At 42.7% G+C, this 17,231-nt stretch overlaps 1 protein-coding gene across 2 annotated transcripts in view; it reads left to right on the top strand.

Moving 5' to 3' along the window:
- Window positions 1–17,231, top strand: part of NELL2 (neural EGFL like 2) — a 360,426-nt gene that overhangs the window by 302,425 nt on the left and 40,770 nt on the right. For both annotated transcript variants that reach the window (XM_056573979.1, XM_056573978.1), the window contains exons 14-15: window positions 1,807–1,929; window positions 2,323–2,418. In XM_056573979.1, the coding sequence (XP_056429954.1) occupies window positions 1,807–1,929; window positions 2,323–2,418 (219 nt within the window). The remainder of the gene's footprint in view (window positions 1–1,806; window positions 1,930–2,322; window positions 2,419–17,231) is intronic.

Genomic DNA, 17,231 nt, shown 5'->3' with positions numbered 1-17,231 from the left:
GTGACCAGGTCGTATCCACTAGCAACGGCTCAACCTCTCTGACTGCTGAAGATAGGTGCGGTACAAGGGAGTAGACAGAAGCAAGGTCGGACGTAGCAGAAGGTCGGGGCAGGCAGCAAGGATCGTAGTCAGGGGCAACGGCAGGAGGTCTGGAACACAGGCTAGGAACACACAAGGGAACGCTTTCACTAGGCACAAGGGCAACAAGATCCGGCGAGGGAGTGCAGGGGAAGTGAGGTATATATATGGAGTGCACAGGTGAACACACTAATTAGAACCACTGCGCCAATCAGCGGCGCAGTGGCCCTTTAAATCGCAGAGACCCGGCGCGCGCGCGCCCTAGGACCGACGGAGAGCGAGTCAGGTACGGGAGCCGGGGTGCGCATCGCGAGCGGGCGCCACCCGCATCGCGAATCGCATCCCGGCTGGAGGCGGTACCGCAGCGCACCCGGTCAGTGGATCTGACCGGGGCGCTGCAGCAACAAGGATGAGGCGAGCGCTTCGGGGAGGAACGGGGACCCGGAGCGCTCGGCGTAACAATTATAACACAGTTATTAAAGGTTGTTAACCTGAAAAGACTTATTCTGTTGCTTAGAAGCTTTACAACTGTAGTACAAGCACATGATGAGGGGTTAGACTCTCTTTATAAAATATATTGTGTTCTCTAAACTCCTGAGATGCCAGAGGACACTTTCCTTTAGGTCTGCCATCTGTGCTTGTTCACCAATTAATTAATACAACATTATTCTCTATGCAGTTATGTTAACATTATATCATACACTGGAACAAATGTCAAGTCGTTAACACTGTTTTGAAATGTATTTGGGGAACAAAGACGTTTAATGACATATTAACACATCAGGTACCATAATTTGTTGCAGATTCCTGGTGCAGAAGCCAGACTAAAAATTCACAATTTAATTCATTAATAAGGGAATTCCTTTTTTTTAAATCCCCCCCCCCCCCAAAAAAAAAAAATTATATTTTTCTTCTTTGTAAAATAAAAGGCGTCATGAGAAAGTACAATTGGACCTGCAAAAAATTATTGCTTTTAGAAGGCGAGGAGTAAAATAAAAAGCAAAAATGAATGCCTCAAGGTAAAAATAAGCTGTGTCCTTAAAGGGGTACTCCACTGCCCCATGCAGCCGGCATGCCCCCTCCCATAGACTTTTACTTAGGGGGTGTGGCGTGACATCACATAGGGGAGTGGCCATGACGTCTCAACCCCCCACAGCCCGCACCCAGCATTTAGAACAAAATGTTCTGAACGCTGGGACAGTGGAGTACCCCTTTAATGTTAAGGTTAATGTTAAGGTAATATTTAGTGCAGTTCCTATTTTTATCTAATGTTAATAAAACAATAGTGAAACAATACATTACATAATGGATACAGCATAATTTATGTATTTACATTTTTTTATATATACTTTTGTCATATATTATTAATCAATAAATTATAAGCCATTCTGCTTCATATAAAAATGTAGATATAGATATAAATGAATGTGAATATTATTCATCCAATTATGTCCTTTTGTCCATATTATATTGTATTCAGTCATTTCATAGATGCATTTGTATTAGCAAATGTAAAAAGCAAAAAACATGACCATAAATGATGTTTACAATAAGTGTCTCCATCAACTTTTCTATTCTTGAATGACAATTTTGTTACTTGTGTATATTGACGTGTTCTATGCTATATTTTACAAAAAAAAATCTTAATATTAATGGAAAATATGTTGGTAAAAATGGTAAACTAATGATTATGGGCAAATCATTAAATAATATTCCTCTATGTTTCAGAACACAATGAGTGTGCAACAAACCAGCACAGCTGTGATGAAAATGCATTGTGTTTTAATACTGTGGGTGGGCACAACTGTGTATGCCAGCCAGGATACACTGGAAATGGAACAATCTGTAAAGGTACAGTTGTTTTATGTTTAATGTTATTGTCCACTGTTATATAGATACACAACAGAAGAAATATAACTTCCATACATATACATACAGTATTTTTTTTATTAAGAAGAAGGAGGCCCTGTTTGTTGGATCTAGGGCTAAAGAAAAATAAAAAATGAGCAGAGTGTGTTGTATGTATGTTGTGTGACCGAAATAAACCTTAGGTATTTGAGGAGGCGAGTGAAGGTTTGCTAAGATTGGGTAACTTTAAATGAAATGCACCTGCTCTAATATATCTACTCGTCATATTTACTCTCATCGAAGTTATCTGTATTTAAATATAATGCTACAAAAAGACAAAGCTGATTCTTTTTTAACTTCTAACGTTCATATTTTGTATTTTATTTTCTTTTAAAGCTTTTTGCAAGGAAGGCTGTAGGAATGGAGGGACCTGCATTGCTCCCAATATGTGCGCTTGCCCTCAAGGCTTTACTGGACCAAGCTGTGAAACAGGTAGGAAATTATTGGCAGCCATGACACTACGTGGTACTGCTTCCACAGTGCTTAGAGATTATTGCTGTTGGCTATGCAAACAAATATAATAACACAGTTTGCAAGTCTAATAAAAATGATAAAGTCCAAATGTAGAAAAATGTCTATGGCACTGCTCAGATGTATATGCAACTTGCAGTCATACGTATTGACAAGAAATGAGCGAATTTTTGAAAAATTCGATTTGGCCGATTTGCCAAATGTTCCGAAAAAATTTGGTTCAGTCTGAATTTATTTGCGGTGAATCTCTATTACAAACGGCTATTTCTGGCCTATAGAGAGCTTCAATAGGGGTGTAGAACACTCTGCCTTGCTGTAACACCCATAGGGTGTGTGCTGGGTTAGTGAAATAATACTGTTATTCAGTATGACATGCAGATTAGAGGTGTCGCTCTTAAAATCACTGTCGCAGAGAGGCACAATGACAGAGCCTGGAGGTGGCATCAGTATGAAGAGACCATAAAGTGGCTGAATGACACAGCGTGGAGGTGGCGGCAGCATGAGGAGACCATGTAGTGCCCGAATTAAACAGCGTGGAGTTGGCGGCAGCATGAGGAGACCATATAGTGGCTAAATGACCCAGCCTAGAGGTGGCAACAGCCTGATGAGACCATAGGACCTCACAATTGAAAGGATTAAAGATATTTTTTTACATTTAAATTGAATATTTCAAATAGATGAACCTAAAAAGTTTTATTTAATGTGCCAGCAGCATGAGGAGACAACATGCCGGTACAGTAACAAAGCCTGGAAGTGGCGGAAGCATGAGGAGACCATGTAGTGGCTGAATGACACAGCCTGGAGTTGGCGGCAGCAAGAGGAGACCATGTAGTGGCTAAATGACACAGCCCGGAGGTGGCGGAATCATGAGGAGACCATAGAGTGGCGGAATGACACAGCCCGGAGTTGGCGACAGCAAGAGGAGACCATATAGTGACTGAATGACACAGCCTGGAGTTGGCAGCAGCATGAGGGGACCATATAGTGGCTGAATGACACAGCCTGGAGGTGGCAGAAGCATGAGGAGATCATATAGTGGCTGAATGGCACAGCCTGGAGGTGGCAGAATCATGAAGAGACCATATAGTGGCTAAATGGCACAGCCTTGAGTTTGCAGCAACAAGAGGAGACCATATAGTGGCTGAACACACAGCCTGGAGTTGGCAGCAGCAAGAGATGACCATATAGTGGCTGAATGGCACAGCCTGAAGTTGGTGGTAGCATGAGGAAACCATATAGTGGCTGAATGACAGAGCCACAAGTTGGTGACAGCAAGAGAAGACCATATAGGGGCTGAAAGACACAGCCCTTAGATGGCGGAAGCATGAGGAAACCGTATAGTGGCAGAATGAGACCGCCTGGAGGTGGCAGCAGCATGAGGAGAACATATCATGGCAGAATGAGACAGCCTGGAGGTGGCAGCAGCATGAGAACATATGGTGGCAGTATGAGACAGCCTGGAGCTGGTATCAGCATGAGGAGAACATATGGTGGCAGAATGAGACAGTCTGGAGCTGGCATCAGTCATGAGAACAAATGGTGGCAGTATGAGACAGCCTGGAGGTGGCAGCAACATGAGAACATATGGTGGCAAAATGAGACAGCCTGGAGCTGGCATCAGCATGAGGAGAATATATGGTGGTGGTATGAGACAGCCTGGAGTTTGCATCAGTATGAGGAGAACATATGGTGGCAGAATGAGACAGTCTGGAGCTGGAATCAGAATGAGAAGAACATATGGTGGCAGAATGAGACAGCCTGGAGGTGGCCTCAGCAGCATCAGAAGTCCTGAAAGTGACCCGGTGACATAGTGGGGCAGTGGGTGGCAATACTAGTATCCGGTGACGCAGGTGGGTGAAAAAAGGGGAGGCAGGTAGCAGGATCAGAATAGTAGCTGAGGCAGGTAGGGAGAAGAAAACAGGGAATTTTGTAAAGGTTGAAGATAGAAGCAAAAAACCCTTTGGAGATGGTGCTGCTGATATCCAGTGTCGGAGGAGGATCAAGCCAGAGGAGGAGGTTTCAACCAAAGCTGGACCAATTTATTAGAGAAGAAATGGTATCAAACAGGATAACGCATTTTGGGGGACAGCGCACCCTTCTTCAGATCAGTGATACAGCATAGTGGGACATACAGGGTTTAAATATGCTTGAATTTGGTGCCCAAAACAATAAGGAGGGGACAAAGTGACATGCAGTAATATGCAGGATACCTGCAGCAAAGCAGAAAAATATACAAACATATACATGGAATGTTGAATAATCATGGTAGAATGGTACTGTATGATGGAGGCACTGAAATAAGCAGAAAACAGGTAAGTGTAATCACATCTGTAAATGTTGCGCGCACCAGAGAACTCTCTGTGTATCTGGAGCGCGGAGCGGAAGTGTCAGTTGCCAAGGATGCGTCACTAGGGTAGTAGCGTGTCACATGGGGAGGACGCGTTGCCAAGGGAACGCATCCAGTGTACAGCGCCGCTGGCAGTGGGAGGGACTGGCGGAGAGGGGCAGTGAGCCCTGTCAGAGCTGTCAGTGCCATGCGCATATGCATATAGCTGGAATTGCGTGTAGAAGGAAATTAATAAACATGATAAATGGGAAAAGCAGAGTGGTGTTGATATGTAACAGTGGAATGAGCGGGATGGGAATGGAAATAGGCAAATAAGTGTGAAATGTAATGATACCAGGGTTGTGAATGTGTAATGAGAAGTTCATACATGGCTTTATATTGTGATGACTCGCCCTTGCAGACAGGTGCAGTTGCCGTTATAGAGGCAAGGAATCAGAATTTGAAATCAAACTTTAGTGTTTTATTCACACTTTGCAATAACAAAACAGTCTTAGTGCAGTAAAAGCAAAAAACAACGTACACCTGCGTTCCTTAGGCGTTGGTTCACACCAGAGTCCATACCGTGCAGCAATAATAAAGTATTTTCCAGGTCTCCAGGCAGGTTGCTCACCAGCTTTCAGACTAGAGCCAGAGCATGGAGGACTTCAGCTCACCACTCACACAGAGTAAGCTACAAACACGCAATCCCCCCCAGCTGGAGAAGCAAGCTGCCTTTAGGGTCAACAAAAGGTGACCTGGATTGTGGGGAATGACCCCCACCCAACACTTGGCCATCCCCAGTAATAGCCGTCCTGGGTTAGCTTTGCAGCTATACTACGTGTCAGTGTCAGTGTTGATGCGCTCTCTAAAGCAGCAAATGGTGCGCCTCACATATTGGAGTCCACACAGACATTGTAATAGGTAAATCACTTGTGAGCTGCAGTTGAAGTGGGATGTGATGGGGTATGTGGATTTGGTGGTGGTGGAGGAGAAGGAACTACATTGGTGCGTGATGACAGAGCAGCACTTGCATCTTGGATGTTCTCATTACACATTCACAACCTTGGTACCATTCCATTTCACACTTATTTGCCTCTTTCCATCCCCATCCTGGTTTATACATGTATATATATATAAATATATATATAGCCATGTATGCATTTTATACAAATATATATACACAGCCATGTATGTAATTCCTATTACACATTCACAACCCTGGTACCGTTACATTTCACACTTATATGCCTTACATATCAACACCACTCTGCTTTTCCCATTTATCATGTTTATTTATTTCCTTCCACACGCATACCAGCTATATGCACATGCGCACTGCACTAACAGCTCTGACAGGGCTCACCGCCAGTGACTCCACTACCAGCGGCGCTGTACACTGGACGCATCCCCTTGGCAACGCGTCCTCCCCACATGACGCGGGCACTACTGCCCTAGCAACACATCCTTGGCAATTGACACTTCCGCTCCGCGCTCCGGATGCACAGAGAGTTCTCTGGTGCATGCAGCGTTTACAGATGTGATTACACTTACCTGTTTTCTGCTTATTTTAGTGCCTCCCTCATACAGTGCCATCCGACCATGGTTATACAACATGCAATTTAAATGTTTGTTTATTTTTCTGCTTTGCTGCCGGTATCCTGCATTTTACTGTATGTCACTTTGGCCTCTCCCCATAGTTTTGGGTGCCAAATTCAAGCATATTTAAATTCTGTTTGTTCCACTATGCTGTACCACAGATCTGAAGAAGGGGGCACTGTCCCCTGAAAAGCGTTATCCTGTTTGATACCATTTCTTCTCCAATAAATTGTTCCAGCTTTGGCTGAAACCTCCTCCTCTGGCTTGATCATTTCCATCGACACTGGACATCAGCAGCGCCATCTCCAAATGTTTTTTTTGCTGCTATCTTCCACATCTCTCTTCAGGACAGGACGGTCCTCTCCTGCACCCTGGGCTCAGCAGCTGTCTCCAGTGCTACAGTCCATAACCCCTGATGTGGGTTGATATGCAAGTTTTCTGCTCGCCTAAGGTGAGCACCCACTACCTATGGGCTCTGTATGCTCACTATTGCATTGTCTCACTTTTGCCTCCTTCCTCTTCGGTATCACACTAGGCGCCTTTTGCAGGTCTCCACTTTTTTCCTTTTTAACAGTTTCTTTTGTAAAAGTGTTAGTGTGCACAAGTAAGTATTGATGATATGCATTATGTAAAACTTAACTTTTAAGTTAAAATATATGTACCACAAATTTTTTTTAAATCAAACATAAGTAAGATGTGCAAAAAAAAACACCATGTGCCACCTAAACCACCAAGTTTTGATGTGATGCAAAGACCTCTAAAAGGTGAAAGGGAACTACATATAGTTCATTGTAACCAGTAGGGGTAAAAACTTCCCTTGTAATGCCCTACTCTCGCATTATTAATTCCCTTCTTGGCAAGTGTTACCCGCCCTAAAAAAAACTCTTCCAATTTCCACCTAAAAACACTGCCCTTTCCTGAGGTTTTTAGGAGGAAATAGGGAGGTGGTTTCTGTGTGGGGCCGCCCTTTTTAAGACGAGTAACACTTTCCTTGAAAAGGTAGAAGGGAACAACGTATTGTCCATGGTAGCAGGTGGGGGTATAAAATTCTCCTGTAAAGCCCTACTCTCGCCCTATTAATTCCCTTCTTGGCAAGTGTTACTCGCCCTAAAAAGGGTGGCCCCACACCGGACACTCTCTCTATTTCCACCTAAAAACCCTGTGAAATGACAGTGTTTGTAGGTGGAAATAGGGAAAGGTTCCTGTGTGGGGCTGCCCTTTTTAGGGCGAGTAACACTTGGAAAGAAGGGAATTAATAATGCGAGAGTAGGGCCTTACTAGTGTAATATCGCATATTCGCGAATTTGAGAATATTCGCGAATATAGCACTATATATTCATAATTACGAATATTCGTTTTTTTTTTGTTTTTTTTCACAGTGCACATCACAGTGATCATCCTTCTCTGCTTCCAGCTTGTGTGGTGTAAAGAAGGCTCTAATACTACTGTGTGAGACTGGCGTACGAATTTTCGCATTTGCTAATTTTCGCACATGCAAATTTTTGTTTATGCTAATTTTTGCATAGCCAAATTTTCACATGTGCGAAATTTCGCATATGGGAAAATTTTACGCGAATATTACCAATGTGCGAATTTTGCGAATATATGACGAATATTCATCCATATATTCGCAAAATTTCGCGAATTCGAATATGGCCTATGCCGCTCAACACTATGCTTTACAGGGGAAGTTTTTACCCCCACCTGTTACAATGGACCATTTGTTGTTCCCTTCCACCTTTTAGGTCTTTGCATCACATCAATACTTGGTGGTGTAGTTGGCACATGGTGTTGTTTGCACACCTTTCCTTTTGTTTGTTTTCAAAAAAAATTTGGGTACATATATTTTATCCTAAGAAAAGTTAAGTTTTAGCTAATGCATATCGGATGCGAAGGAAAATCTGTAACTGGGGAGCAACACCTTAAATCAGTTTGGCACTATCTATATTTGTGAAGTGTTGGTGGCTCCATGGTCAATCTACTCTGATACTTCAGGCATTGGTGGGTAGAAATCCTGGCTAATCTACAGTCATGGCCGTAAATGTTAGCACCCCTAAAATTTTTCAAGAAAATTAAGTATTTCTCGCAGAAAAGGATTGCAGTAATACATGTTTTTCTATACACATGTTTATATCCTTTATTTATTGGAACTAAACCAAAAAAGGGAGGAAAAAAAGCAAATTGGACATAATGTCACACCAAACTCCAAAAATGGGCTGGACAAAATTATTGACACCTTATCTAAATTGTCGAAAAATAAGATTGTTTCAAGCATGTGATGCTCCTTTAGGGTGCGTTCCCACCTGGCATATAGGCAGCATATTTCACGCTGCGCAAAATTTGCAGCAGCTGCGGGAAATACGCTGCGTATTCCTCGCTCAATATACACACATGGCTTTCCGGCGGCAGCCCTATGCGTGTAGTGAGTTTTGGAGGCGGGCTGTGTGCCAGCATGACTGTGACACGCGGCTCCGCCTCCAAAACTCACTGCATACATAGGGCTGCCGCTGGAAAGTCCCGTGTGTATAGTGAGTGAGGAATACGCAGCATGAAATATGCTGCGTATACGCCAGGTGGGAACGCACAGTAAAACTCACATGGGGCAAGTCACAGGTGTGGGCAATATAAAAATCAGTCTTTGCATTGTGTGTCTGTGTGTGCCAGTCTAAGCATGGACAACAGAAAGAGGAGAATAGAACTGTCTGAGGTCTTGAGAACCAAAATTGTGGAAAAATATCAACAATCTGAAGGTTACAATCCATCTCCAGAAATCTAGATTTTCCTTTGTCCACAGTGCACAACATTATCAAGAAGTTTGCATGCAAAACATGGCACTGTAACTAATCTCCCTGGGCATGGACGGATGAGAAAAATTGATGAAAGGTCTCAACGCAGGATAGTCTGGATGGTGGATAAGCAGCCCCAAACAAGTTCCAAAGATATTCAAGCTGTCCTGCAGGCTCAGGGAGCATCAGTGTCAGCGCAAACTAGCCATCGACATTTAAATGAAATTAAACGCTATGGCAGGAGACCCAGGAGGACCCCACTGCTGACAAAGAGACATAAAAAAGCAAGACTACATTTTGCCAGAATGAACTTGAGTGAGCTTAAAGCCTTCTGGGAAAACGTCTTGTGGACAGATGAGACCAAGATAAAGCTTTTTGTTAAAGCACATCCTTCTACTGTTTACCGAAAGCGGAATGAGGCCTACAAAGAAAAGAACAGTACCTACAGTGAAATATGGTGGAGGTTCAATGATGTTTTGGTGTTGTCTTGCTGCCTCTGGCACTGGTTGCCTTGAATGTGTGAAAGGCATCATGAAATCTGAGGATTACCAATGGATTTTGGGTCGCACTGTACAGCCCAGTGTCAGAAACCTGGGTTTGCGTCCAAGTTCATGGGTCTTCCAGCAGGACAATGACCCCAAACATACATAAAAAAGCACCCAGAAATAGATGGCAACAAAGCGCTGGAGAATTCTGAAGTGGCCAACAATGAGTCCAGATCTAAATCCCAATAAACACCTGTGGAAAGATCTTAAAATTGCTGTTGGGAAAAGACGCCCTTTCAATAAGAGAAACCTGGAGCAGTTTGCAAAGGAAGAGTGGTCCAACATTCCGGCTGAATGGTGTAAGAAGCATAATGATGGTCTTAGGAAGCGACTGATTTCAGTAATTTTTTCCAAAGGGTGTGAAACCAAATATTAAGTTAGTGGGCCCATTTTTGGAGTTTGGTGTGAGAATATGTCCAATTAGCTTTTTTCCCCTCCATTTTTTGGTTTAGTTCCAATATACACAAAGGGAATAAACATGTGTATAGCAAAACATGTGTAACTGTAATCCTATTCTGTGAGAAATACTTAATTTTCCTGAAAAATTAAAGTCAAAGTATGCCACCACCTACTGGTTCAGGTCCTGCTCCAGGTCTACCTGCTGTTGATGAGTTGCTTCACTATGCACGTGAAGAAAGCTACTCATCAGCGACTGTAGACTCAGGCTGCTGCTGATGGAGCTGGTACTGCTCCTACCAACCCACCCCACCCCAGCAGCCATGGCAGTGGAAGGTGAGCACAGGGGGCCCCCCGAGTCAGACCTGTGAGAGGATGGATGATGGCGCAGATAGGCATCAGCCAACTGACTATGTGGGATGTCTCTGTAGTAGGTCAGTTTGTCCTCCCTCTCAGTGGATGTAAAAAAGGCCCCCACTTTGTGCCAGTAGCGAGGGTCCAATAAGGTGGAGAGCCTGAAGTCATCCCACTGCCAAATGGTGACAATTCGGCGGTCACTACGCAAGCAAGTCTACCTCAGGAACTGGTCACAGCAGGAACAATTAACAGCTTTAAAACAGGATTAGATACATTCCTGGAACAAAATAAGATTAATGCTTATGAAGAAATATAAAATCTCATCCCTTCCCCAATATCGCGCCACACCCCTACCCCTTAATTCCCTGGTTGAACTTGATGGACATATGTCTTTTTTCGACCGTACTAACTATGTAACTATGTAACTATGTAACTAATTGAGCATGCATCGTTCCATTTGTGCAAGTGACTCGGAGGGACTCCCTGCCTCCATCTCCACTGCATACTGCCACTGTGTGTCTGGGTCCCCTGTCTTGCCTGCCTCATAACCATCTAGCTCCTCTGGATGCTCCTGCTCCTCCTCTCCTGTCAGATGACTAGAACAACCACCCATTTCACGAAACCAAAACTGTGCTCCACTGTGCCCCTCCCCCTTCTCCAGTCCTCATGGCTCATGTGGCCATGAGATGTAGGCGCTTTGTCTCCAGTGCCCTGACTAGCCATAGTTTCCAACTTGTGTTGTAGAAAATGAAGCAGTGGAATGACGTTGTTCAGTGTTAGGATGTCTTGCAGATGGGGGGATCACTTCAGGAACCACTGGACAATGGTTCCCATTTCCAGTTTTTTTGTGGAGTAAGCCATGATTTGATTTCTTGATAAATAACTTTTAGCAGTTCCTCACCTGTGTGTCTCCATTCGCCAAGGCAAACCATGTGAAGAACAGCATGACACCGCTGTGCCCTGCACACATGGTATGCTGGAGGGGAACTGAGACTTGTCAGTGCAGTGAAGGCTGAGGACACGGTGGAGGATGAGGAGGCGGAGTCGCACACTGTCACAGGACCAATGGCCTGAGAGCATGGAGGTAGAAGCGGCATGACCTGTTCAAATTGCTGTTGTGGCTTTGCAGGAACCACATTCACCCAGCTGGCCGTAAAGGACATGTATTGTCCCTGACCATAGTTACAGCTCATCACATCGGCGCTGCTGTGCCACAAAATTTTGCAGAGCTGGTACTGCCTTTTTCGCAAAGAAATGACAGCTTGGGCCTCTCCACCTGACGGCTCGCACAAGCCATCAGTTTTCTGAAAGGTGCAGAGTCACCACTTGAAAAGGGAGGGATTGCAGCACCAGCAACTTGGACAGGAGCACATTCAGCTTCTGCGCCGTTGGATGAGTGGGCGCATACTGTTGTCTCTTGGACATGGCTTCACCGATGAATTGATTAATTGAATTGATCACTCAAAGCAGGAGGAGCAGGAACATCTGGAGCGACAGAAGGAGAGTATGACACACAGCTCCCTTCGGCTGAGGTGGTGGAGGTGTGTACTTTTGGCTGGCTTTTCACCATAACTAGGCTCTTAGGACTATAACAGAAACAAAATGGTACAACACTTAGATGTACATACATGGTAAGCACTTATGAGGGGAGTACAATGTGCTCCAGTACGCTAAAAACATTATTTGTGTACAACACCAGCAGTTATGTCCTTTTGCCTGCCCTCTCACAGTAACTAGGACCTTATAGGGGTACTCTGGTGGAAAACTTGTTTTTTTGTTTATTAACTGGTGCCAGAAAGTTAAACAGATTTGTAAATAGTTCTATTAAAAATTCTTAATCCTTCCAGTATTTATTAGCGGCTGTAAAGTACAGAGAGAATTATTTTCTTTTGGGTTTTCTTTTCTGTCACGACCACAGTGCACTCTGCTGACACCTCTGTCCATGTCAGGAACTGTCCAGAGTAGGAGAAAAACCCCATAGCAAACATATACAGCTCTGGACAGTTCCTGTCATGGACAGAGGTGTCAGCAGAGAACAGTGTGGTCGTGACAGAAAATAAAGAAAAAAAGAAAATAATTTCCTCTGTAGTATACAGCTGCTAATAAGTACTGGAAGGATTAAGAATTTTTAATAGAAGTAATTTACAAATCTGTTTAACTTTCTGGCACCAGTTGATAAAAAAAAAAAATTCTACCAGAGTACCCCTTTGACAGAAACAAAATGGTACACCACTTAGATGTACATATGTGGTATTCACTTATGAGGGGAGTACAATGCGCTCCACTATGCTTAAAACAGTATTTGTCTAGAACAGCAGCAGTTGTGTACTTTTGGCTGGCCTTTCACAGTTACTAGGCCCTTAAGACTTTAACAGGAACAAAATTGTACACCACCTATGTATGCACAGGTTACACTTAATAGAGGACAATACGCTCCGCTACTCAATCAGTATTAGGCACTAATAGCAGGTGATTGTGGCTTTTAGTGCTCTGCTCACCCTAACTGGCTGGCTACTATTAGCTTTTCAGTTGTACACACCAGTGCTGCAGCACACAGTCGCTGTGTACTACACCCAGAATTGCACTTTCTCTCTCAATCTTTCTCCCTTCCCTATCAGTGCTTCTAGGCTGGATTTGGGCTTGAGGTGAATCGCTCCTGTAAAATGCTTTTCTGTGCAACACACACTGCTCTCTGTCCCTCTCTCTCACTCTACAATAGAACGCTGATGTGAGTGGCCGCAAGATGGCTTCGGATTATATAGGGCTGTGACATCACAGGGGTGGCTGGCTGCATGCTACATGTTATTCAGGGTCATCCCGCCTACCCTTGTTCCCGCCTTCCCAGCATTCCTTGCACCATGTGGAGCTGCCATCTTAGGTGCCCTGAAGCCTTGACTGCACTTAATGGAGTTTAATGAAGAGATTTGTGGGATCGAATTGCAGCATTCATTGCGATTTGCATTTGATTTTTCCTGAAATTCGTAACAAATTCGCATTCGTCAGATTCAATTCCCTCATCCCTAGTATTGACATCAGCTGAACTCTCTGCTGAAATACTTCTAATGTGGTGCTCTAATAATGTTAATACCTATATTGTTGCCAAGCTAATAAAAATGATATCTGTCTGTCTAGTTCAGTCAGTTACCCAGGAGTAGTGATCTAGGCAAAGGACAAAAAACTATCTTTATTGTTGAAAAAACTAAATCTTCCTGACTTTAAATCTTTTATTCCAAATCAATTCATGGATCGATAACCCTTTCCCAGAAATCTATCAGCTAGTAATATTATTACACATAATAAAGGCATCCAGGTTCTTTGAATTCTTTTAATGAATTTACATTGAAACTTTCTCTGGCTGAAAGTCCTATAGTCTTACTGCTCTTACAATGTTAGGACAGAAACCTTTATTCTTTTATGTGTATTCAGGTCTTCTTTGTTATATTACAGTCTTGGGTATAAATCATTTAATGTATTTGCCTTTGATGTATTTAAACTTAGCCATTTTCCCTATGTACATAACCCTACATTTAGGAGTTGTGTCATGGAGACAACCTTGTCCATATGCTGCTTGGGACCACCCTCTACCAGCCATAATGGAGAGTTACTCATTACAAACAACTCCCAATCCAGAGGATGAATTCATCTATGTATTACATAGATGGCCATGCTCTCCCCAGATAACTAAGCAGTTTTGCGGGGTCCTGGGAGAAGAATAAGCTGTGCACCCTGACATCTGTTTATTAAATGGGATTGTCGCTGATAAATGAACCCCTTCTAAACTCATTATTGGCTTCTTAGCTTCAGCATCCAACTAACCAAAATCTATTTGTGACAGAATACTGTCCTTTTGTGTTAAATACTTTATACTCTTTAGGTATATTTGCAAACATTTTTATTTTACTGGCAAACCTTCTATAAAATCAGTAATAAATATACAGTATAAGTGTGAAAGAGAACAAGGTCTAATACTGGCCCTTGTGGTGCCACACTAATAATGGCAATCCAATCTGTGTATGTACATATAATAATCTCTTACTGAAACAGTGACTTACCCAGTCCAAGCATTCTCATTTTATAAACCAACCTTTTTAGTGACACAGTATAAAATGATTTAGAAAAATCAAGATATAAATCATCCTGGGCGATTCTAAATCTTTCTCTACTTTTTTTTTTTTAACCAATACAAAGGTTATATTCACAAGCCTGCAGTTTCCAGGCTCACTTTTTGACCCCATTAACCCCTTAAGGACCAAGCCCATTTTAACCTTAAGACCCAGGCCAATTTTATTTTTTGCATTTTCGTTTTTTCCTCCTAGCCTTATAAAATCCATAACTCTTTTATATTTCCATCTACAGACCCATATAAGGGCTTGTTTCTTGTGTGTCCAATTGTAGTTTGTAATGAAACCTCTAATTTTACCATAAAATGTACGGCGAACCCCCAAAAAATGTTTAAGGAGGACATTTAAATGAAAACCAAAGCACATTTTGGAAGGTTTTGTTTTCACGCTGTACACTTTACAGTAAAAATGACATGTGTTCTTTATTCTGTGGGTCAATACAATTAAAATGATACCCATGGCTAGATACTTTTATATTTTTGTACCACTTAAAAAAAATCTAAATCTTTTTGTACAAAATCAGTAATCTAAAATCGCCCTATTTTGACCACCTATAACTTTTTCATTTTCAAAAAGCAGCATTTTTGGACTTTTTATTTGTATTAAATTTTTTACGTTTATGTCATTCACCCTACGGGATCATTAGCATTATATTTTGATAGTTCGAACATTTACGCATGCGCTGATACCAAATATGTTTATGGGAGAAAAAATTACGCTTTTTGGGGGTATAAATGGGAAAAACTGACAATTTAAATTTTTATTGGGGAAGGGGGTTTTTCACTTTTTTTTACTTTTTATTTTTACATTTTTCAACTTTTTTTTTAGACTTTTTATGTCCCCATAGTGGACTATCTATAGCAATCATTTGATTGCTAATACTGTTCAGTGCTATGCATAGGACATAGCTCTGATCAGTATTATCGTGATCTTCTGCTCTGGTCTGAGAACGAGCAGACCCCGGGAGACGGCCGGAGCCAGGTGAGGGGACCTCTGGCCCCCATGCTGGATGATCGGATCGGCGCGGCAGCGCTGCGGGTGATCCGATCAGCCATTCAAAGTACCGCACTGCCGCAGATGCCGTGGTCTGTATTGATCACGGCATCTGAGGGGTTAATGGTGGACATCCACGCGATCGCGGATGTTGGCCATTACTGGCAGGTCCCCGGCTGCTGTTAGCAGCCAGAACCTGCCTTTGCTCGCGGTCATACGCAGGACGTAAATGTACATCCTGGTGCGCAAAGTCCTGCCAAACCAGGATGTACATTTATGTCCGTGGCCGTTAAGGGGTTAAACATACTAAGCACCCTTTTTGATATGCGCCAGTCTTGTGGTAAAGGCCTTGTCATTATAGTATCCCCAAAGGAGAGGTGAAGGGATGCCCGGGGCTCGCATGTGGGCACGTCCCGCATAGCGAGTCCCAGAGCAGAGGGTGTGCGCTCACGGGCGGACAGAACGGCCGGAGCAATACCCATAGCAATGCCCGGGAAACAAGTCCCGGAGCCAGAGATAATAGGAGAGGGGGGGGGGCGCTCTCGACCAGAATGAATGGCCGGAGTACAGCCCCTAACAATTACTTAGGTGTTATGTAAACAGCGTAGTTTCTTATTGCTTTTAGTTGTTTCTTCATTACCTCCTGTTTTAGTAATTTAAATAATTTTCTGATTATTAATTATTCCCCCTTTCCATTTTTATTTATCTCAATTGGTTTTCTCCTGTTTGGATGTACCTCTCAACTATGTACCTCTTAAAATGGAAATGTATGGTGCTTTTAAAAAGATTCTATTTAGTTTCTGTAGTCTTAGTTTTGAGGATGCCTCCCTGATGTGCAGTGTTTTCATGGCTCCAAGGCAAAACATCCTGTTCATAGTAAAAGTTTCATACATGTCACTATTTCCTAGGTGCATCTTTGTTATTCTCACTCCACATGTTTGATTGATCTGGGATCTCAGACCCCCAATTCAGGGCTTTATTTTAATTTCTAAGTCATTTTAGAAAAGCAGCACAGCCCAATTCCTTAGCCCCCTCTCATACAGGCTCATATAGGCCATACTGTAGCTGTTCTGTCACTGAGGAACACTGGCCAAATCATTTAATTTTAGTGTATCCAACCTGCCTCTAATAGAAAGGAATATATTAAAGGTTAGTCATATTTTATATACTGTAAAGTATTAAACATTCATGGCGGCACTGCATACATTTCACATAATCTGCATAAACATAACTGGGAGTATGCAAATAAAAATGGATGAATATGTACAAAGAGCATTGCAAGCCTGTGCTTCTGTCGTATGGATAGGAAATCAATATTTCTCTAGACCATTTCTTTCATTTGTTATGAGCCAAGGTTAATTTATGCCTTCTGGCATGCCAATGAATTTTATCACAAAGAGTAATTTGCAATGGACGTGACAGATGCTATAAACAACATCTAAATATTTATGTCGGAAAAATTGCTGTGTGCAAAATAAACACATATAAAATTTCCAGACCCTTCAACTGGCTAAAGCGGTTAATAGGCGTGGAATAGCAAATGTGAGGGGATTTAAGATAGATATGAAGAATATATTATGCATTCGGCGTTTACTGTTGGGCTTAGACTTCTTTTATGTGTTTCCTTATAACCGGATCAAAAACTTTGCCATAT

This window comes from Hyla sarda, chromosome 4 (assembly GCF_029499605.1).
Source record: "Hyla sarda isolate aHylSar1 chromosome 4, aHylSar1.hap1, whole genome shotgun sequence".
Taxonomy (NCBI): Eukaryota; Metazoa; Chordata; class Amphibia; order Anura; family Hylidae; genus Hyla; species Hyla sarda.
The sequence above is the reverse complement of the archived record's forward strand: the minus strand, read 5'-3'. Positions and strand labels throughout refer to the sequence as shown.